The sequence below is a fragment of the Dendrobates tinctorius genome, unplaced genomic scaffold (assembly GCF_039654945.1).
Source record: "Dendrobates tinctorius isolate UK_male_01 unplaced genomic scaffold, ASM3965494v1 ptg000029l, whole genome shotgun sequence".
NCBI lineage: Eukaryota > Metazoa > Chordata > Amphibia > Anura > Dendrobatidae > Dendrobates > Dendrobates tinctorius.
Window position 1 is genome coordinate 3075827 of NW_027361697.1, and position 23199 is coordinate 3099025.

Consider the following 23199-nt stretch of genomic DNA (forward strand, 5'->3'; position numbering starts at 1 on the left):
TAGTGAGGCGGACCTTTCCCTTTTGCCAGAGGGAAGTTGAGCGAGTGGGACCGTCCTGGAGACCCAGGAGGGTGGGAAGAGACAGGAAGAAAGAGTGTACAGCAGCAGGGGATAAAAGGGAAAAGCACGCGCAACAGGGGAGTTTGGCGCGACCACAGAGCAACGCACAGAGCGGCGAGTGGCGCGCTCTGCTTCCCCTTCACCCATCACAGAGTATCGGCGCTGTGGCAGGGCCTTACTGTCCAGAGAGGGAGCACTGCCAGAAAAGGAGCCCAGCGTTCTGCAGCAGTCCAGAGAGGGACCGCTGCCAGGGAAGCAGCAGCAGCAGCCAGGCAGAGGAGTGCTCCGTTCGGGGAGCACCAGCATTGTGCAGGCCAGCGTCCGCCATCTCCCACTGCCATCAGTGGGGACCAGAGAGGGAGAGGTGTGTGCCCGGTGACTGCAGAGAGAAGGTTCAGTGTGACAGTGAATACCAGAGAGAAAGAGAAAGGCGCCGCACGTAAAGTCACTGCATCCCGCAACCTGCTTACAATGGTTCGGGGGGTGGAACCTGATGACTGCACACTACAGAGGGAACTCATAAGGGAACCACATGTGACAAATCCAAGTGATAGACACGCTTGAAAAGTGAACACTCAAAAGTGAAAAAGAAGTAAAGTGAAGGTTTCCACAGCATTACGCTGGCCGGAAGTTCCCCTATCCTTGCCACTCTCCCTTAAGTCCAGTACCATGAACCTTCAACTTCGAAACTGAAGAATGTACCCTGATTCTTGTATTATGCCTTTATCTCCAAATCTTCTGGAGATTTCTGAAAAGGAAAGTCTAGGTAGAATGTTGCCAAGTCTTTCAGAACAAGAGCCACCCTTGGAGTGGATCTCTGTTCGTTTCCATAGAAGGATTATGACTCTGCACTGATTGTAAGAACACGTAACATGGCATCCATAGTAGTATAGAATGTACCTTGGTAGGACTTTAAATATCATACAAAGGCATATGGAAGGAATGTCATGTTTCACTGCATGCAATGTTCTCCCCTAGAAGCATTGCTTCATACAGAACTGTTAGCGCAATGATTAGGATACTTTGCCGGGTTGGGATCTCTCTTAGGAATCTCAGCACGACCATCCCATCAGATTCATTAGCCTCAGCTTCCTGCATCTCACCCAATTTGACCTTGTGTCCACACATCAAACAGTCACTTTTGCTTATTCCTCTGCCCATGTAAATAGCCTATGTTTATTTTCATGATAAATAGGTTTTAGTGCCAAGAACAGCATTATGCAAGCCAACAGCAGACATCTATTAGCAGCTAATTAGGGCCCGTCTGGCAGGTTGGGGAATTGTCCATGGATTGTTTTTTTCATACATATAATTTATATTTTATTAGCTGTTTAACTTATTTACTGCTTGTGCTGCCCATACTGAAAGATGTGGTGTATCAGCAATAGAATTAGTGACAGAGAAAATTGCAAAGTGACATTCATTGTTTAAGTGGCTCCAGAATGGTTGTACGTGAGGTACATAAACTTTCTAGCATTTTTACTACCATTATTTCCTTAGTTATTATATTAATTACTTTATTCATTTATATTTTTATCTTATATCATTTAGTTTTAGAGCATCGTGATTCCAGACACTCTATACCTAAAAATTCAGCATTTTTAAATTGAAGTTTACTTTTCTTAAAGGGAATCTATCAACTTTTTTTTGCTTTATAATCTGAGAGCAGCGTAATATAGGGGCGAACACCCTGATTCCAGTGATGTGTCACTTACTGGGCTGTGTGCTGCTGTTTCAATAAAATTCAATGTTTTATCAGCAAGAGATTATCATGACAGGACTAGCTGACTTGTGCCTCCTAGTCCTGCTGCTGTGTAACCCCGTCCCCTGCAATAATTAGCAGCTTCTTTTAATGTACAGTGTACCATGTGCAACTGGAGAAAGTGATAGTAAAGGATACAGTGGAAAAAATGTGAAGGTATCAAATCAGGTTTTTATTTGTGTGTCAACACGTATATGCTATACCACAAGACGTAGTAATGGCAGACACTATAACATTTAAAAAAAAAGGGCTGGACGATTTACTCGATACACATAACATTGCGGGTTATAGTTCAATTAGTGATGAAATGTACAGTTGGTGGAGAAAGGTTGAACTTGATGGACCTAGGTGTTTTTTCAACCTACGTGACTATGTAACACGTTTCGCCGCACACCTGCTTCTTCATTGGGACAAACCACAGCGTACTTCTGTGATTTGTCCTGATGAAGAAGATGAAAAAAAGAGGCACTAGAGTCACTGAGATATTTAGATGCTTTGAAAATTGAAGCTCACAGAATTTGCATCACCTTTATATAAGATTCACTCTTTGTGCAGCTACCTGCAAACACAGATTGCACACGGGATGGTTTTGGGAACTGTATGAAGTTAGTGCAGGGACTATAAAAGGAGATATGGTCAATACTCCAATGGACGGCTCAGCTATTAATGGGATCATTGATCCTTTTGCCTCTTTTATCCAATAATGTTATCGCCTTGGGTTGAGTCGAGAAGAAATAGCTAATGAGGCCAAAGATGTAAAATTTCCATTATGGTATAAAAAGTCCAGGAAGAACAATAGTGAAATTTCTCCTATTACAGTGATAAATTTGTGTCAAAAACAGGTGACCGTGAAATTCTTCACTGTCAAAACATGAACCCCTTTAAGAGAGTAGTTTGGTGGCTCAGTGGTTACTACTATTGCTTTGCAGGGCTGAGGTCCTCAGTTCTAATCTCGCCAAGAACAACATCTGCAAAGAGCCTGTATGGTTTTTTGATGTTGCTGTGGCTGTCTCAATGTATTCTGTCACTAGCTCCCCAGTATATATAATTCAGCTAGCACTACCTCATTTAGTTGTTCGTTTCTATCTGGAAATTTATGGTATACTTCCCTTAGGTCATGTAATTACATGATGTCTCATCTTGGAATTACATGGCTTTCTGTTCTATGAAGAGGATCACCATGTCTGTCACCAGTTAGCCATTAAAAGGTATCAACTACTGAGGACTCTCAATCCTGAATATTTTTCATGTCTGTCACCAAAACTGTAGGTGAAGAAGAAGAACCTCATATCACAGATAATGATGATGACTCCACAGTTCCTGTCACACATTATAATGTAGGAGATCACAGTTTAGACTCCTTTATATGCTTGTATAAATTTTTTATGAAGAGTAAAGAGAGAAGGATTGTTACAGCTTTATCCCAACAGTTAACAGATGGTTCTGGCTCTATCTTGTCATGTAATGCTATATTGATATAATATGGGGTCTATAGCGGAGCATAGAGGAGTAAAATGCAGGATAAGAGCAAGGAATTAAGATAAGGCTGAAGGGAGGAAAACAGGAAGGTGAATTATATGGAAATTAGTATACAATATCTATAACAGAAGTGCAGAGTGTGATAAGCAATTAGATGTGGGGTGCTTCTTTAAAGAGGCTGCCTCGAGTAATTATGGGGTTAAAATTGCAAAGTGCTTGTAAAGACAACTAACTTTGCAATTTACTTGTTATTAAAAGTTCTCTCCATTCCCAAGAACAGAGCAATTTTCATTTCTATAGTATACAGGTAGCTTGTTGCCTTCAATGCCTGCTACCCGGCGGTCGTGGAAATTCCGGTAAAACTTGTGTTTTACTGCCTCCTTATGCTGCTATGAAACTGGCCAGATTGAGCCCCCAATGATTTTCCCAATCTGCAGAGGCAAAACAATCTTTGCTAGAAGCCTTGATGAGTTCTCAGTTCAGACCAGAGGTGCAACCATGCTACAGGTCCGAACTGTCAATCTTCAAGAGCGCACCGCCACCTGCAAAACGGGACGCTGAGAGGCTGTGCAGCAGTGCGCTACAAAATAAATTACAATGAGACAAACCCTTTAAATGTGGTGAAGTATGATTTACATCAAACACAGCAAGCCTTGCATAGCATATTTTACTATTTTTCTATATTAGTTTACAGGCGGTTGATTAAAAGGAATGACTGATTTTTGCAGATGACTGATATGCAATAATAACAATAACAATGAGTTTGGTTTGTTTCCCTTTCCATTGTATATTTTGTAATATTCACCAGTATATTGAAAAAAAAAAAACAACATAGCATCCGAAGGTGCAAATACACTTACAGAACTATTTGTATAATGCGTTTCCCTAGTAAAAATACATTAGAGAAAAAAAAATACAAATAAAATAGAAGAAATAAATACTTTTCACCCAAACTGAATGTTGGGTTGACAAATACGATTTATTTTTTTTTTTCAAGTCTCTTAAGATTCAGAGCTTGAAAAATCAAAAAGCAGAAAAATGATATTCTGATAAGAGCTTTATTTTAGAAGTCTACAGAAACATAGTTTGCTGTCTGCCATCTACAGGGCAGATGCTATAAATAATAAAAGAAAAGAAAAACCCAAAGGATAAGACCATGTTTAATTCATTGTTAGCTGGGGAGGTGAATTCTGCCTTTATTTGCACTTACAAATGTCTTGTTGATATTGTCAAAGTAATTGATGAATAAGTGGGAATGACGCGGCTGCCCCTCGCCATTAAGTCCTATGGAGCGGGTCACATTGTGCAGTGGGATAGTCTTGTAGAATTGGGGATACATTTAAGAAACCTTTCAGAAAAGGTTTCATTCTCCACCGCTAAACTAGCTCTAAATAAAACCCATTCGTTCTGCTGATTTCTCTTCTGTCTTCTTACCGAACGTGCGAGTGATGACAGCTGTACAAATATGAATATGTAATAATCACACGGGGAAGGACACTTATTAAATTCCTCCGGCTGATAATCTTGTGCAAAGAAATGTCATTATAATTGTAGATGCACTGTTTCCAGCAAGGTCTTGTTTCCTACCGGTGTACCCTTAATGTTTCATTTTAGGAAAGTCACACAGATGTGATTTATTCATAGGGAACAAAAAAAAAAAATAATAATATTTTGTGATATTTATAAATGTCATTGCTGTAAGTCAGAAGATAAGATTGAAGGGAGCTGAGACCCTTACTAATACTCAAGATAATATGACTGGATGAATAATTTATTAAGGACGAAACTGGGAGAACCAATGGTGTCAATGGCTTCATACTGCACCAATTGATGTTTGGGGGAAAATTGTTGGAATATGTATTTTTTATACAGGTAGGAATTGTTTTTTTTTTAATTAAGTGGAGCCCTTCTGCTCCACGGGAGGTTTCTGGCCTCCCTGAGCTCGTCTGTTTGGTAGAAACAAAACTCGTCGTGTTTGGAGGAGATAGAATGCTGAGTTGCATCGAAAGAACATCATACCTACTGTAAAGCATGGGGGTGGCAGCATCATGTTTTAGGGCTGTTTCTCTGCAAAGGGACCAGGACGACTGAACTGTGTACATGAAAGAATGAATGAGGCCAATTATCGTGAGATTTTGAGTGCAAACCTCCTTCCATCATATAAAGGGAACCTGTCAACGGGAATTCCCAATATAAATAGTGCATGCTCAGGAGCTAACCGAGTGTCTTCGGCGTGCTCGAATACTATGCTCGAGTCCCTGCAGTTGCATGTGTCATGGCTGTTGAACAGCCACAACACATGCAGGAATTGTCTAACAAGCAGGTAATCCCTACATGTGTTGCGGCTGTCTATCAGACAAGCATCCGCGGGGACTCGAGCATAATAGCCGAGCACACCGAAGAAACTCAATTAACACTCAAGCATGCTCAGATAACACGCTATACCAGCACATTCGTGCATCACTAAACATAAACTAAAACCAACACCGTTAACGTTTCTGCAACCTGTGTATAAACCTCCAATCTCCCCTGCATATCCCAAAAAATATCTTTTATAATTCCTCCATGCGTTGCAGTCAGATCCGAAGGGAGCTGTTGTTCCTTGCACGGTGCCTCCTCTATCTACACAATTGCCATCCTCCAGCCTTGCTTGAAATGAATGATGTGTCCTACGTCATCCACAGAGCCGTGCTAATCCCACTCCAGCGCAGGCACGCTTCGTTGTGATGAGGGCAGAGCAATGTACTGTAATGCACATGCGCCAGCAAAACTTCCGGGTCATCGGCGCTCTTTGTCTGTCCTCTCCCAGCGCATGCCGCTTATAGAATTTTGGCAGAGCGAGATTGACAGCTCTGTGTGTGTGATGTAAGACACGTCATCCGCATCAAGCAAGGCAGGAGAAGGGCAATTGCAGGGATGGAGGAGGTGCCAAGCAAGATCAGCCAAGCCCATTGGATGGGACTGTGCCGTTGGGGGAATTATAAAAGGTATTTATTGTGATATGCAGGGGATGATTGGGAGATTATATACAGTTTGCTGGACTGCAGTAAAAGAGGTGTTAAAGATGGTGGCCTTAGTCTATAATGGGAAAATCTGATGATAGGTTCCCATTAAAAACAAAGTAGTGTTTCAATGAAGATACACACAGCTGTCTGTAGCTGCCACTAGAGGGAGCTACAGTAGACCATTTTAATATTGAGTGTAGAGTGTAAGCTGTTTGCAATTACCTGTTAAAGGGGATCTGTCAGCTTCCCCAGGCTACCGAAACCACCATCTTCAGAGGTGTAGCTAGGGATTTAGCTCAAAAAGGGGGTAGCATGAAATATCTGAGTACCCTAATCAGGTAATCCTGATTATCACTACAATGGTGAACCCTAATCATGGGTATAGGGGAACCTCAGCAGACTGTTGTTGCTGTCGCAGAAAAGCTCTACACAAGCATCATATTACCGCCATATGGTGACCATATAATGGATACCAGTGCTGCAGAACATATAAGAGATTACAGTTATAGATGGTGAGTTACAGGTGACTTTCATTCTAATGGAGTTATTCACTTTTCTGGTCTTTTCCATCTGGCCCAGACCGACATGACAACTTCTCCAGCCATGAGCTGTCTGCAGAGATTACACATTTGACTTCTCACATTTACTGCACCGTCTCCATCTATACGCAACCTTCTCATCCTGATGATACCCCAATGCTGAGCCGCTGCTTCCATATGTAAACCGAAAGTGAATGACGGTCAGAGGAGCGCAGGAATAAGACCAGGACAATAAGTTCAAAGTTTACCACAACGCGTTTCAACGGTAACCCGTCTTCATCAGGTGGAAGACAAGTTACCGACTGATGAAGACAGGTTACCGTTGAAACGCGTTGTGGTACACTTTGAACTTATTGTCCTGGTCTTATTTCTGCGCTCCTCTGACCGTCATTCACTTTCGGTTCACAATCATCCTCTTTGAAGGCATACGGCTGGAGCTGCGGTGGACCTGCACTTTAAATCACCTTCCTGGCCACATCTACAGCGCTCCTGCTCGACCGCTATTCTTTATCAATCGCTGCTTCCATATGTGTCCCTATTACTGCACCTGCTGTTTGATACAATAACAGTGCTCCTCCTACTGCCCCACATAGTAATGCCACCACTGTGCCCCTTACATAGTAATAATGTCTCCTTTGTACCCTTTTAGATGGTAAAATTGCCCCCTAGAAAATATTAATGCCCTAGAAAACAGTGTATCCAATATTGCACCTTTGACAGCCACAATACTCTGAGTGCTCCTATAACAATAATGTTTAAGTGGCCATGTCACATTTTATAAAGTCCACTGAGTACTCCAATGTACAGCTGCTCTATACCCGGTATAGGCCCACAGCTCCCTTATATAGAGTATGATGTCCCTACGGCTCCACTATATACAGTATGATGGACCCATGGCTCCCCTATATACAATTTAATGCCCCCTCAGCTCCTCTATATACAGTATACTGGACTCACAATTCCCCTATTCAAAGTATGCTGTCCCCACAGCTTCACTACAGTATGATGGGCCACAGCTCCCCTACACACAGTATAATGTCCCCACAGTTCTCCTGATGGGCCCACAGCTCCCCTATTCACATAGAATCATACAATGGTAGAGTTGGAAGGGACCTCCAGGGTCTTCGTGTTCAACCCCTTGCTCAATGCAGAATTCACTAAACCATCTCAGACAGATGTCTGTCCAGCCTCTGAATACTTCCATTGAAGGAGAACTCAACACCTCTCGTGGCAGCCTGTTCTACTCATTGATCACCCTCACTGACAAAAACTTTTTTCTAATATCTAATCTGTATCTTCTCAATTCCATTCCAAGTTCCATTCCATTGCTTCTCGTGTTTCCATGTGTAAATGAGAATAAGGATGATTCCTCTACACTGTGACAGCCCTTCAGATATTTGTAGACAGCTATTAAGTCTCCTCTTAGCCTCCTATTTTGCAAGCTAAACATTCCCAAATCCTCACAGGACATTGTTTGCAGACCGGTCACCATTCTGGTTGCTCTCCTCTGAACTTGCTCCATTTTGTTCATGTCTTTTTTAAATGTGTTGCATAGTGCAAGACACAGTATTCCAGATGAGGTCTGACCAAGGAGGAGTAGAGGGAGATAATTACTTCACATCCTCTAGACTCTATGCTTCTCTTTATACATCCTAGAACTGTGTTAGCCTTTTTTGCTGCTGCATCACACTGTTGACTCATGTGCAGTCTGTGATCTATTAGTATACCCAAGTCTTTTTCACATGCGCTGTTGCTTAGTTCTATTCCTCCCATTCTGTATATGCTTTCTTGTCCAGATTTAGGATCTTGCATTTCTCTCTGTTAAGAACCATTGTTAGTTGCTTCCCACAGTTCTAGTTTGTTTGGATCTTTTTCAATCATCTCTCTCTTCTCTAGCATTAGCTATCCCTCCAAGCTTTCTGTCATCAGCAAATTTAATCAGTTTACCCTCAATTCCTTCATCTGAACCATTGATAAAGCTGTAGAACAACACAGGGCCCATGTAAGAGCCTTGTGTTGCATGTGGGCACAGTATGGATCCTTCTTTGATGGACCTTTCTTATTCTGTATTTGGGTCGCCCTCCCAGGCTTCACCCAGGGCTGTGGGGTACTCGGTACCGGGCCGGTGTCAGGGGGAGATGTGTCACAGCAGCGGTGACCCGGTCCGTGGCCCTGGGCGCCCAATATCCATGGCGGATGATGTTTGTAATGTAGTTTATATGGAAAGTTCATGACGCCACCCGTGGTGTTTGGCAAGTAAGATGTTAAGCCAACGCTGCTTGCAGATCCACTGGGACTGATGGTGTGATGCAGCAAAGATGGTGTAGCTCCCCACAGGTGGAGCTGTAGTCCCAGGGCAGTGTAGGCTCTATGGATGAGGATAGGTGCAGGACGGTGTGGATGCTGGTACCCAGATGTAGCGGTGCTGAAGGTGTTAGTGACGAATGAATGGAGGACACCAGGGCTGGCAGTTTCAAATCTTTACTCACAGTTCATGGTGCACACTGGTGCCTGCCTCCGTGCCATGTCCTCCGGGGTAGAGACTCAATCAACCTCCCGGGCAAGTCAGGGCTCTCCTCTCCAACACTCCGCCAACATGTGCCTTTCCTGAACGACTCCTCTATTGCGCCTTTTAGTGTGAAGAACTCCAGTACCGTGGTTCTCTGAAGTTCCTCCTGTCAGATGTTCCTAACAATGTTACTTGTATGACAGACAGCTGTAGCCTGATCAGGGACCTCCTGGATCCTGGCTCCCTATCCGTGTTGCTGTTGTGTCCCACGTCTTGGTTGGGAGTAGTGCATTTACAGCCAACTACTGCACCGGTGTCTGCTGCAGAACCATAAGTGTCCATACAACCTCGGGGACCGGGTCCCGGCCTTGCGCTGAGAACCTATAGGCAGGGTTCCTATCCAACCCACTCCTCCTCTCTGTTCTCCTACTCCTTCGTTCCACGCTGTTCCTTCTCTCTCTTATGGAAGCTTAGGTTGCAGTCCTACGTCTCTCCACCTTTCTTACTTTCCCGTGCCAGCTGGCTCAGGTCACTGAGGCAGCTGCAGCACTCCTTCCTCCATCCCTTCTTCCAGGGATCCCCCACTCCTCACGGAGTGGCTTCCTACTCCGCCGACCTTCTGTCAGACTGGACTGATCTCAACTCTAAACTTTCCCACTCTTTTATATGAATCTCAACTCCACCCGCCTCCCAGCACATCTCGTGTTACGAAGCAAGGAATCACCAGAGGTGCTCTGCTACCGTCTAAGCATGAGCCGCAATGTGATCAGTGCTGAACTATCCTGTGTGTGGGATGCAGGTGTTGGAGTGCGGAAAGGAGCTCCCAACTTACCAGGATGGTGGGGCACCACACCTAAGGAGAAGGTGCAGTACCTCTGTGGCGACTGAGCCTCAGGGGCGCCACATATTCACCATCTTTTTATTGATACTTTATTAGTGTAATTTCTATACTACATTGTGGTTATTGGTATCTCTGCTGAATGTTTTGTAGGTCGTTATTTATGTTTAGTTTTGTGCTGTGGATTGTGCACTTTATTAATACATCTTACTACTTGTGCCTTGGATTGTTCACCCTATTTCCTGACTTCTTTGCCTTAACCCCTGGATGCCCACTTTTGTTTGACCTTGTATTGTTTGACCCTTTCTTTCCAGACCCCTTTTTTTCTAACCTCAAATGACCTCTTGTAATACTGGAAATAATGTTCTGCACTAAGTCATTCAGCACATGCTGTCTACAGCATGCGGAGGAGAATAGATATTACATTCTGCTTTGATACAGATAGCTATATATTATTTAGAGCATTGCTTTTCTTTACTTACGGCTACTTGTATTTAAATGCAAGACGGCTTTTTACATTGCCAGTGTCATAAGCTAAAGTGGACATGTTGACATCCTAATGGGACGTAATTATGAAGGGGAAAGCAAACAATGATAAATATGGATGAACTGGGACCATTTATTAAACTTGCAGCTTGGCAGAAATGGAGCACACAAATCTCTTCACGGAATCTGCTCTTTCTCCTTGCGTCAAATACAATGTAGTGTTATACACCCATTTAATACTCTACACATCAATTTCTTACACCTTTTTTAATCAATATTTTTGCATCATCTTGACATAACAGTCTTTTCTAAGGATTAATGGGAATCTGTCAGCAGGTTTTTGCTGTCTAATCTAAAAGCAGCATGATAGGCAGAGACCCTGATTCTAGTGATGTGTCACTCACTACCTTGTGTTTTGCTTTCAGTGTTTTATCAGCAGGAGATTATCACTAGATGACTATGTGTCTTGCGCCTCCTGGTCCAATCACATCCTCACCTCTGATTAGTAATCAGTGGTGTGGCGAAGGTTATACAGGACTCATTATTCCCAGCACTGTTAGATCAGCAGGAGAGAAAACTATGATTCTATCACAACTGCTGGCTGCACCAAGTAAGCTAAATGACATATTGCTGGAATCAGGGTCTATGTCCTTACGTTATGCAGCTGTCAGATTACATAGCAGAAACCAGCTGACAGATTCCATTTTAATGGGAATGCGCAGTAAAAAATAATTATGTTAAAAAAAATATAGAAATAATTAATGTGCTTGTTATACCAAAGATGCCATGTTCTTCGGCTATCAGGGAAATCCAGGGTCCTGGCAGCTCAGTGATTGACAAGTCATTGTTGCAGCCGCATGATGACCCAAGAGATAAGGGGGCCACTTCCACCTGCAAACCAGCAAGGAGCTTCTAACAAAGCAGAACTATTGGACTGCAAAGGGCCCTTATACTGTTCTTGCACCGGGGCCCTCTTCTGTCCGTGTCCTCCTACTAACCTCCTGATATTCTCCCAATGAAAAACACACAGCAGACAACCAAAACAATTCATTATGCCCTGAGTATTAAACAGTTTGGAATTTTATTGTGCAGGGTTAAAATGGGATCATTGAGTTATATGAACTTTTGTGGTCAGAACAAACATAAATGGATTTACTTTAAGACCCCTGAGATGAAGATTAGAAAATGAGGTCTAATGACTTTCCATAGGCTCTCCCTGAGTGGTAAGTGTTGAGGTCATCGGCGCTGTAGCGGGTATCGTCCCCGCGGAGGACGGGCGGTTCTGTTTGTGGCTGGACCAACGTCTTGGGAAAACTAAAGGACAAGAGATAAAACTTAATGACAATTATATTACAAGTCCGTAAGCATTAATGTCAGTTTATATCACAGTGTGCAAGCTAAGGAAATCCTGTAACCAGGTCAAAAGTGGCCAGCTAACGCTCTGATTTTATTACTGAAGCTTTCCTGAGTATTTCATTCATTTGTTTTTATCCGTCAAACTGTTCTAGAAATATGGTTTTTTTTTAATTTAGTGCTCCCAATATGATAATTTTCATGGTTTATACCAAGAGGGCGTTGCTTACAGGATTCCTTGGGGGTGTGTCTTTGGGTTGCTCTGCATTATTAGCCCATGAGCAACATCCCTTTGATAAAGACCATAAAAATTTGCATATTGGGGGAAGTAAATAAAAAGGCCCATATCGTCGGAACGTTGTGACAGATTTATAAGGCTAGTTTCACACTAGCCGTTTTGACGGTGCGGCGAACGCACCAAAATGCAACTTGTTGCTTTCGGCACAGGTCACCACACCGTCAAAACGACGCATGTGGAGGCATCCGCATTCACCGGCACGGCCTGCTTACCCGATGCTAAAGATAGGGTACGCACGCCGCATGCCGACGTAGGTGAAGCTGACCGGAGGAGGTGCGGCCGTGGGTGGAGCTTCACGAGGAAGTCCGCATCCCTGCGCAGCTCTGCCATACGCTAGTGTGAAACTAACCTTATAAATAAAAAGTTAAATAACGGAATACTCAGGGGCCCAATATGAATAAAATAACTGACCACTTTTGCAAAAATTATATACAGAACAATCGGACATGTATTTGGGTGAAATGTGCCATATTTTTGCAACTAAATTTACAACTGTGGTTCCCACTGGGGATTTTTTACTGTGGTAATTTTTAAATTAATGCATCATGTAGGAACATCCCATCGCTACATTTCTAATTTGTAATTGTAGATTCAACATTATTGTGTTTGAGTATTTGAATTCTAGCAGTTTCTAAAAGAGAATATTCGGGACTTTGTGAAAAACAAAAAATGTGCCCAGGCACTAATCAGCAAGAAAGTAACACAATACAAATACCTGTGCCCCCTGACGAAGGTGTGTTCCGAAACGCGCGCTGAGGCGGGCACGGGGACCCTCTGTTTGCCTGCACTTGCATTTCTCAGGTAATACTCAATATATGTGTTAATCTATTTGATTTCTATTGGATTTTATATCTATCACTGTGTGGCTAGAGATGGCCCTATAGGTATTTGTATTGTGTTATTTTCTTGCTGATTGGATCCTGATCAGAGATTTTTCTCGTGTGACATATGGTAATATTTCTATACTACTGGCAACATGGTCTACTGTGTCCCTATTTTTGGCAATGACTAATCAGCACTGTAGCATGTATTGTATTTTGTTTTTGCCCTACCACATAATAAAGCAATTTTATACTATGACCATTGGTTGTTGTTTTTGGATTCGTCCCTCCCGTTTCCTTTATGTGAATTTTTACAACCGGTCAGTTATAGTCCACGGCGGTTTATTATAGTGGGACATTGACTACGATTCTATTTGATATGACTGCTGTTATATTGTCTCACATGACTTATATACTGGTTTTCACTACCCTTTTTGTATATTTCTCTTATTTCTCATTAAGATAATGAATATTCACCTCTCTCTACTCCCATAGGCATAGAGAGAGGTGAATATTCATTCCCTTAATGAGTTGGGACACGTGATCGCTCGGCCGCAGGAGCTGCTGGCACCGGAACGAGATGCTGCAAGGGAGCGCAGGAAAAGTAAATAGGATGTTTTGTTTTTTTATGCTTTTCTCATGGAGGCCACACATGCAATGATAGGGATGAGGAATCATGTATACAAGGATGGGGATAAGGAGTCATGCAGACAAGGATGGGAATGAGGAGCCATGCAAACAAGGATGGGAATGAGGAGCCATGCAGACAAGGATGGGAATGAGGAGCCATGCAGACAAGGATGGGAATGAGGAGCCATGTAGATGAGGATGGGAATGAGGAGCCATGCAGACAAGGATGGGAATGAGGAGCCATGCAGACAAGGATGGGAATGAGGAGCCATGCAGACAAGAATGGGAATGAGGAGCCATGTAGATGAGGATGGAAATAAGGAGCCATGCAGACAAGGAAGAGAATGAGGAGCTATGCAGACAAGGAAGAGAATGAGGACCTATGCAGACAAGGATGGGAATGGGGAGCCATGCATACCAGGATGGGGATGAGAGGACAATTGCCTGGCTTATAATGAAGGCAATATGTGTTCCCAGTTTTTTGTGGCAAAATTAGGTGCCTCGGTTTATACTTGGGTCGGCTTATACACAACTATATATGGTAAATTTGCAGTTGATTGAATTGTACCAAGCCTGCCTCAGATTGTGTCACAGACACATATACACAACACATATTTTTGAGAGCCCCATTTAGTGTACAACATACTTGGCACAAGCTCATTTACACCACCTCCGTCTATCTAAATTTTACAGTCTCAGGCAGCACTTCGATTGTTTGATTCTATTTCCCCCTAGCAAAATCTGTTACAGCTGACTATACCCTGCGGAGGTAGCAACCAATAAATATATCATCACTGACCAGTGAAGTCTGCACGGCACAATGAAGGAGTGCCACATTCTAGCGGTTGTATTGAGGATACTTGTCAACATCCCTATTTTCCTGCGACAATCCCACGAAAAAAAGTCTAAAGGGAGGAGTTTATGAAACCCTGCCCAAAGGTGGGCATTTGGGTGGCCCATGTTATTTTAGAGTTGATCTTAGGGTGGGGCTTGTAATTCTCCAATACTTTTTTTTCTTTCTCTGGGACCTGTGCAGCTAAATCAGTCATACAGATGCAGACATGCAAGACAAGGACATGTTTTTATCCCCTGATAAACGTCGGGCATTGCCTTTTAAATGACTGCAAGCAGAGATCCTGAAAATGACAAGAAATTAGTACAAAACACACATTAGATGGCAGCACAAATTACATTTACATGTTGATCTGTTCTCACATGGTAATGGATGAATGCACTGACATATCATTTAAAAAAAAAAAACCAGCAACTCTCCTTCTCACCCCCCGATGAGGGTGGTATATATATATATATATATACACTGTATATCCCTACAAAAAAGTACAGTAACTCTATATATCATAGTATATGCAGTAAGCATTTCACCGTTTCGCCCTGTATATTCTACAGCCTCATGGATGCGATATTCGCGTTTATTGCACATTTTGATTAAAGGCATTGATCATACACTTTTGGAATGGGTAACCTACTTTCTCCGCAATGGGTCTGGCTTTAGTGGAACGAGCTAAACATTTCATCAAGACCATTAGGAACCTTCTGCAGCACTTCAGCAGAAATAATATGAACCCCGGACAGTGCAGGAGAGATGTATGGCACCGTTGGGTGTTTTCTATCTGCTTTAACTTCTCTTTTAATGAACACTCTCCCCACCCCCATCTGTAAGAGCTCAGTGGTAATAAAACCACAACCACTGGATAATCTCTGACCCTTGGGAGCCGTACAATATTGGAATTTCCCATTGATTTCATACATGTCCAATAATTCTGTGCACTACGTGCATTTGTGTGCATGTAAGCCGTAGTTAATTTTGGCAAGGACAGTCAAAGCAAAGCTCTACTGCAGAAGCTTTTTTATGCCGGTCGGCCACCATGAGAATTAGATCGTCTTTCTATGGTGAGTAAAATAATAACTGCAAGCATTTTTTTTCATGGTTTTATGCACAGTGGAATATATAGGATTGGCAATGACATGCAATATGACATCATATAATGACATCACATTTCTAGGGGCAGGAGGATCCTCCAACATGGTAAAGGTATGAGGAGTTTGGATTATCGCAGCTTCCTCTGATTTGTATTATACATCACTAGTGAAAAAATTAGCATTGGGGAAACTTGCAAGGGATTATGTTAGAGAGACACAGAGTTAAAGAGAAGAAGAGGTGGGATGGGTTGTTTAAGCTTCACGAGTAGCAAGCAAAAAGAGAATACCACTGAATGACTCCTGTAAAAAAAAAAACTTTGGACATTGACTTTTATTTGGGCATTATATATCTAACAGTACATGCATACATATACAGCTCTGGCAAAAATTAAGGGACCACTGCACAGTTTTATAAGAATCAGCTTCTCTCCATGTCTGACAGCCTTTCCATTCCAGTGTCAGCTGAATTCCAACCAGAGTACACCTCATTCTGCTTAATGTGCTTCTAATTAGGTGATCACCTGAATCAAATCTTATTTAATGAAGGAAAGTGTAAAAAACCCTGATGTGGTGTTCACAATCCTCTTGCAATAGGACAAGCTGGATGGCAAAACAAGTGCTAGTAATATCCCAAAAGTAATAGGAATGAAAACATAACTTTTAACCGTGCCAAAGGAGTTGAAAAGAAAAGTCTTGAGTGAGGAAAAGAAGGGCTCAATTCTGGCTTTACTAGTAGAGGGATATATTGAGCGTCATGTTGCCTCCATCCTTAAAATTTCTAAGGCGGGAATCCATTACAACAAGGTCAAGCAGCAGACATTGGGGACAACAAAGCTACAGACCAGCAGAGGGCAAAAACGACTCTCCACTGACTGGGATGACTGTCATCTTATTTGAATGTCACTCAGCAACCGCAGGATGACATCAAGTGACCTACAAAAGCAATGGCAAATGGAAGCTGGAGTGAAGTGCACAGCAAGAACAGTTCATAACAGGCTTCTAGAGGCAGGGCTTAAGTCATGTAAAGCTAGAAAAAGGCCTTTCATCAATGAGAAGCAAAGGAGAGCCAGGCTGAAGTTTGCCAAAGACCATAGAGGACTGGAGTAAGGTAATCTCTGATGTGTCTGATTTTCAGCTTTGCCCAACACCTGGTCATCTAATGGTTAGACGGAGACCTGGAGAGGCGTACAAGCCACAGTGTCTTGCACCCACTGTGATATTTGGTGGATGATCGGTGGTGATCTGGGGATGCTTCAGCATGGCTGGAATTGGGCAGGTTAATCTTTGCGAAGGACGTATGAATCAAACCGCATACAAGGTTATCCTGAAAAAACAGTTGATTCTCTCTGCTCAGGCAATGTTCCCCAACTCTGAGGACTGGTTTTTCCAGCAGGACAATGCGCCATGCCACACAGCTAGGTCAATCAATGTGTGGATGAAGGAGCACCACATCAAATCCCTGTCATGGCCAGCCCAATCTCAAGACCTGAACCCCATTGAAAACCTCTGGAATGTAATCAAGAGGAAGATGGATAGTCACAAGCCATCAAACAAAGAAGAACTGCTTACATTTTTGTACCAGGATTGGCATAAGGTCACCCAAAAGCAGTGTGAAAGACTGGTGGAAAGCAGCCAAGACGCATGAAAGCTGTGATTAAAAATCATGGTTATTCCACAAAATATTGATTTCTGAACTCTTCCTGAGTTAAAACATTAGTATTGTTGTTTCTAAATGATTATGAACTTGTCTTCTTAGCATTACTTGAGGTCTGCAAGCACTGCATTTTTTTGCTATTTTGACCATTTCTCATTTTCTGAAAATAAATACAAAATTTATTGCTTGGAAATTCGGAGACATGATGTCAGTAGTTTATAGAACAAAAGAGCAATTTACATTTTACTCAAAAATATACCTATAAAGAGAAAAATCAGACAAACTGAAAATATTGCAGTGGTCTCTTAATTTTTGCCAGAGCTGTATACACAAACTGAGTCATCTTATAGATGTATTCAAAAAGTCTGGAAAATATACAGTATTTATCCCAAAAATATCTAGCCTGTGAATAATGCAGCTCTCTCCCCCCCTCTCGCAGCACCAGTTAGCAGGTTAAAAGGATCAATCCAATCAGATGCATGTAACCAAACCCCAGCCTTAGATGCTCAGAAAGATGGATCTGTCACCAGATTTCACAAAACAAGCTGCATATTTAAGTAGATCTCCGCAACCTGATGAGGCTAATGTACTTACTTTGAAATGCCGTGTCACAATGACTGTATAATCCGGATATTAAAATTAGCTTTTTATGAGTTCAGCTATAGAGAGAGCTCATGAGCCAAAGTATTCAGTCTCTGCTCACGCAGCCTGACTGAGCTGTAGCTTGTACTTAGCAGTTGAAATTTCAGCCGCAGCAGCAGGGAGGAAGGATGCTGAGGATCTGTCAACCGGGCCAAGAAGGGAGGAGATGGAGCTTAAACGTTCCAAAAAGGATTATACAGCCAAGCTGGCACAGGTTTATCACAGTAAGTAGACCAGACTCGTCAGGTCTAAGATATCTTTTAATAATGTATACCGTTTATATTGTGAAATCTGGTGATCCACTTTCACTTTTTACTCCCTTAATGAAAGGAGTAATCCTCTCGGCAGCGAGAAGTGAGTGGGGCTGGTCGCGGGACATCTACAGATATCTACGGGGTTGTGTGTAAGGGTAAAAAGTTACATTTGACAGGATAAGGGGCCTTCAATTATCCATACAGAACCTCGAAAGTTCAGTATATACTTATAGTGAGTTTGTTAGTGTGCTGTTTGGAAGCCAATTACTACATTGGATCAAGTAGTCTTGCATTGTGAGGATGTACAATGAGATAGCATAGTGCTATATGAGAATTTTTATGTTTTTATATATTTTTTATTCTTTGATCACATTGACACAAAACACGCAAAACCTTATCACAACTGCAATGTGACTGCGCCTACTTAGAAAATCAATCGTGTCGTCTCATTTGTGATGCGTGATTTAGACAATAAATAGGAAAGATAAACGAAGGAGAGAAGAAATGGGAACTAAGGGATGTGGACAAGCATATATTAAAGGTGGTGCTGATCACAAATGATATGTAAAGCTGGATGTGATGTAGAGAATGAAACATTGCACGGGGGCGAGAATGGTTTGCGTAAGACATTTTATGAGAACATACAAGAGAACTCTGAAGCTTATATTTCTGTTTTAAGTTTCTTGGGGGATGGCCTTTAAAAATCCGAGTTCTACCACCGATGACTAGGTTGCACTTATGCATTTATGCATGAGATGTACTTCTTTGCTCTCGCCATTCATATGGGATGAAGGTATTGGTGCCCGATAGACCCTTTGTTCTGTTTCTCGAAAAGATCTTTCATACACAATATCAGTGCGAGGAAAGAACGTTACGAGCAATTACATAATGAACATCAGGAAACCGACATAGACAAAGGAATAGGTACGTTACATTAATAAAAAAAAAATATCTGTCCATCATGTTCAACTATAGAAATGCTCAGAGTATGGATGAAACAATGGGTACATATTAGGGCACGACCCAATGAATTGGTTAACACCACCAGGTCTCCATTTGTTGCAGTCTAGCAGGGTGCTTTTTTTAGGAGATGTACTCTGTGGATTGTAACAATACAATGTTTGACAGCTGCAACACATGCAGGGATTGCCTGATTGCCTTACAAACGTCCCAGGATGTGTTGAAGCTGTCGAACAGCCACGAGACATGCAGCTGTGGGGTCTCGAACATATTTTTCGAGCACGACGAAGACATTCGGTTAGCAAGTGAGCATGTTCAGATAACACCTTATCCGAGCACGTTGACTCATCATTATAGACAGTCCTTTAACCCCTTTCTGCCATATGACGTACTATCCCGTCCATGTGCCCTGGGACTTAATTCCCAGGGACGGGATAGTATGTCATAGCGATCAGCGGCGCCCACGTGGCGAGTGCCGCTGATCGCGGCCGGGTGTCAGCTGATTATCACAGCTGACACCCGGCACTATGTGTCAGGGGCAGTCACGGACCGCCCCCGACACGTTAACCCCTGGCACACTGTGATCAAACACGATCGCAGTGTACCGGGAGTTTAGGGAAGCATCGGGAGGGAGCGGGCTCCCTCTGTGCTTCCCTGAGACCCCCACAGCAGCGCAATGTGCAGCGCTGCTGCGGGGGTCTCCTTCCCTGCAGGTCCCCGGATCCAAAATGGCGGCGGGGACCTTTGGGAGCCTGCAAGGAGCTGGCTTCCTCAGTGCCTGCAAAGCGCAGGCACGAGGAAGCCTTCTACATGGCCTGTGACAGATCGCTGATCTGTCACAGCGATCGGTGATGTGACAGATCAGCAATCTGTCACATGACAGTTATGTCCCCCCTGCGACATTGTAATAAAGTTAAAAAAAAAAAAGTGTAAAAATGATTTATAAAAAAAAAATCGCTAAATTAAAAAAAAAAAATATTCCCCAATAAATTCATTTTTTGGAAATGAAAAAAAACAAAACAATAAAAGCACACATATTTGGTATTGCCGCGTCCGCAACAAACCGCCCTATAAAATTTTCCCATTAGTTAACCCCCTTAGTGAACCCCTTAAAAAATAAAAATAAAAAATAAAACAAAATAAAGCTTTATCATCATACCACCGAACAAAAAGTGCAAAAACGCGCGATCAAAAAGACGCATATAAATATCCATGGTACCGCTGAAAACGTCATCTTGTACCGCAAAAAACGAGCCACCATACAGCATCATCAGTGAAAAAATAAAAAAGTTATAACTCGTAGAATAAAGCGATGCAAAAATAATTATTTTTTATATAAAATTGTTTTCATTGCATAACAGCGCCAAAACATAAAAAAACAACATAAATGAGGTATCGCTGTAACCGTACTGACCCGAAGAATAAAACTTTATCAATTTTACCGCACGTGGAACGGTGTAAACGCACCCCCCCAAAAGAAATTCTTGAAATGCTGGTTTTTGTTCATTCTGCGTCCCAAAAATCGGAATAAAAAGTGATTAAAAAATGTCACGTGCCCGAAAATGGTACCAATAAAAACGTCAACTCGTCCCGCAAAAAATAAGACCTCACATGACTCGGTGGGTCAAAATACGGAAAAATTATAGCTCTCAAAATGTGGTGATGCAAAAACTATTTTTACAATAAAAAGCGTCTTTTAGCGTGCGACAGCTGCCAAACCTAAAAACCAGCCATAAATAGTAAATCAAACCCCCCGTTATCACCCCCTTAGTTAGGGAAAAATAATAAAATTTAAAAAATGTATTAATTTCCATTTTCCCATTAGGGCTCGGACTAGGGTTAGGGATAGGTCTAGGGCTGAGATTAGGGTTAGGGGTGTGTTGGGGTTAGGGTTGGAGTTAGAATTGGGGGTTTCCACTGTTTGGGCACATCAGGTGCTCTCCAAATGCAACATGGCTTCTGATCTCAATTCCAGCCAATTCTGCATTGAAAAAGTCAAATGGTGCTCCTTCCCTTCCAAGCTGTGCCATGTGCCCAAACAGTGTTTTACCCCCACATATGGGGTATCAGCCTACTCAGGACAAATTGCAAAACAACTTTTGGGGTCCAATTTCTCCTGTTACCCTTAGGAAAATAAAAAATTGGGGGCAAAAATATCATTTTTGTGGAAAAAAATATGATTTTTTTATTTTCACGCCCGGGCGTTATAGACTTCTGTGAAGCACTTGGGGGTTCAAAATGCTCACCACACATCTAGATAAGTTCCGTGGGGGGGTCTAGTTTCCAAAATGGGGTCACTTGTAGGGAGTTTCAACAGTTTAGGCACATCAGAGGGTCTCCAAACGTGACATGACACCTGCAGACCATTCCATCAAAGTCTGCATTCCAAAACGTCACTTCTTCTCTTCCGAGCCCTGACGTGTGCCCATACAGTAGTTTTCTCCCACATATGGGGTATCAGCGTACTCAGGACAAATTGGACAACAACTTTTGGGATCCAATCTCTCCTGTTACCATTGGGAAAACAAAAAAAAATTGGGACTAAAAGATCATGTTTGTGGAAATAATATGATTTTTTATTTTCACGCCCGGGCGTTATAAACTTCTGTGAAGCCCTTGGGGGTTCAAAGTGCTCACCACACATCTAGATAATTTCCTTGGGGGGGTTAGTTTCCAAAATGGTGCAATTTGTGGGGGGTTTCCACTGTTTTGGTACATCAGGGGCTTTCTAAACGCGACATGGTGTCCGATCTCAATTCCAGCCAAAAAAGTCAAATGGCGCTGCTTCCCTTCTGTGCTCTGCCATGCGCCCAAATAGTCGTTTACACCCACATATGGGGTATCAGCATACTCAGGACAAATTGCACAATAACATTTGGTGTCCTGTTACCCTTGGGAAAATAAAAACTGGGGGTGAAAAGATCGTTTTTGTGGAAATATTTTTTAATTGTACGACTGTACGTTATAAACTTCTGTGAAGCCCTTGTGGGTTCAAAGTTCTCACCACATATCTAGATAAGTTCCTTGGGGGGTCTAGTTTCCAAAATGGGGTTATTTGTGGGTGGTTTCCACTCTTTAGGCACATCAGGGGCTCACCAAACGTGACATGGCGTCCAATCTGAATTCCAGACAATTTTGCATTGAAAAAGTCACACGGCGCTCCTTCCCTTCTGAGCTCTGCCATGCGCCGAAACAGTGGTTTCCCCCCCACATATCAGGTATCAGCGTACTCAGGACAAATTGCACAATAACTTTTGCAGTCCAATTTCTCCTGATACCCTTGGTAAAATATAAAAAAAATTGGACCTGAAGTAATTTTTTTGTAAAAAAAAGTTAAATGTTCATTTTTTTTTTTTAAAACATTCAAAAAATTCCTGTGAAGCACCTGAAGGGTTAATAAACTTCTTGAATCTGGTTTTGAGCACCTTGAGGGGTGCAGTTTTTTGAATGGTGTCACTTTTGGGTATTTTCTATCATATAGATCCCTCAAAGTGACTTCAAATGTGATGTGGTCCGTAAAAATAAAATGGTGTTGCAAAAATGAGAAATTGCTGGTCAACTTTTAACCCTTATAACTTCCTAACAAAAAAAAATTTTGGTTCTAAAATTGTGCTGATGTAAAGTAAACATATGTGAAATGTTATTTATTAAGTTTTTTTGTGAGCCATATCTCTGTGATTTAAGGGCATAAAAATTCAAAGTTGGAAAATTGCGAATTTTTCAAAATTTTCGCCAAATTTCCATTTTTTTCACAAATAAACGCAAGTTATTTGAATGAAATTTTACCACTAACATGAAGTACAATATGTCACGAGAAAACAATGTCAGAATCACCGGGATCCATGGAAGCGTTCCAGAGTTATTACCTCATAAAGGGACAGTGGTCAGAATTGTAAAAATTGGCCCGCTCATGAACGTGCAAACCACCCTTGGGGGTTAAGGGGTTAATTCTTAGAGCCAACAAGGAA

The 23199-nt window shown here is 42.2% G+C and overlaps 1 protein-coding gene across 5 annotated transcripts in view; it reads right to left on the minus strand.

The window, feature by feature from the left end:
* Positions 1 to 11736: 11736 nt before the first annotated feature.
* SEC16B (SEC16 homolog B, endoplasmic reticulum export factor) overlaps positions 11737 to 23199 on the minus strand; it is a 236747-nt gene continuing 225284 nt past the window's right edge. For all 5 annotated transcript variants that reach the window (XM_073571295.1, XM_073571294.1, XM_073571297.1 and 2 more), the window contains one exon: positions 11737 to 11992. In XM_073571295.1, coding sequence (XP_073427396.1) covers positions 11915 to 11992 — 78 coding nt within the window. In that variant the 3' untranslated portion in view covers positions 11737 to 11914. The remainder of the gene's footprint in view (positions 11993 to 23199) is intronic.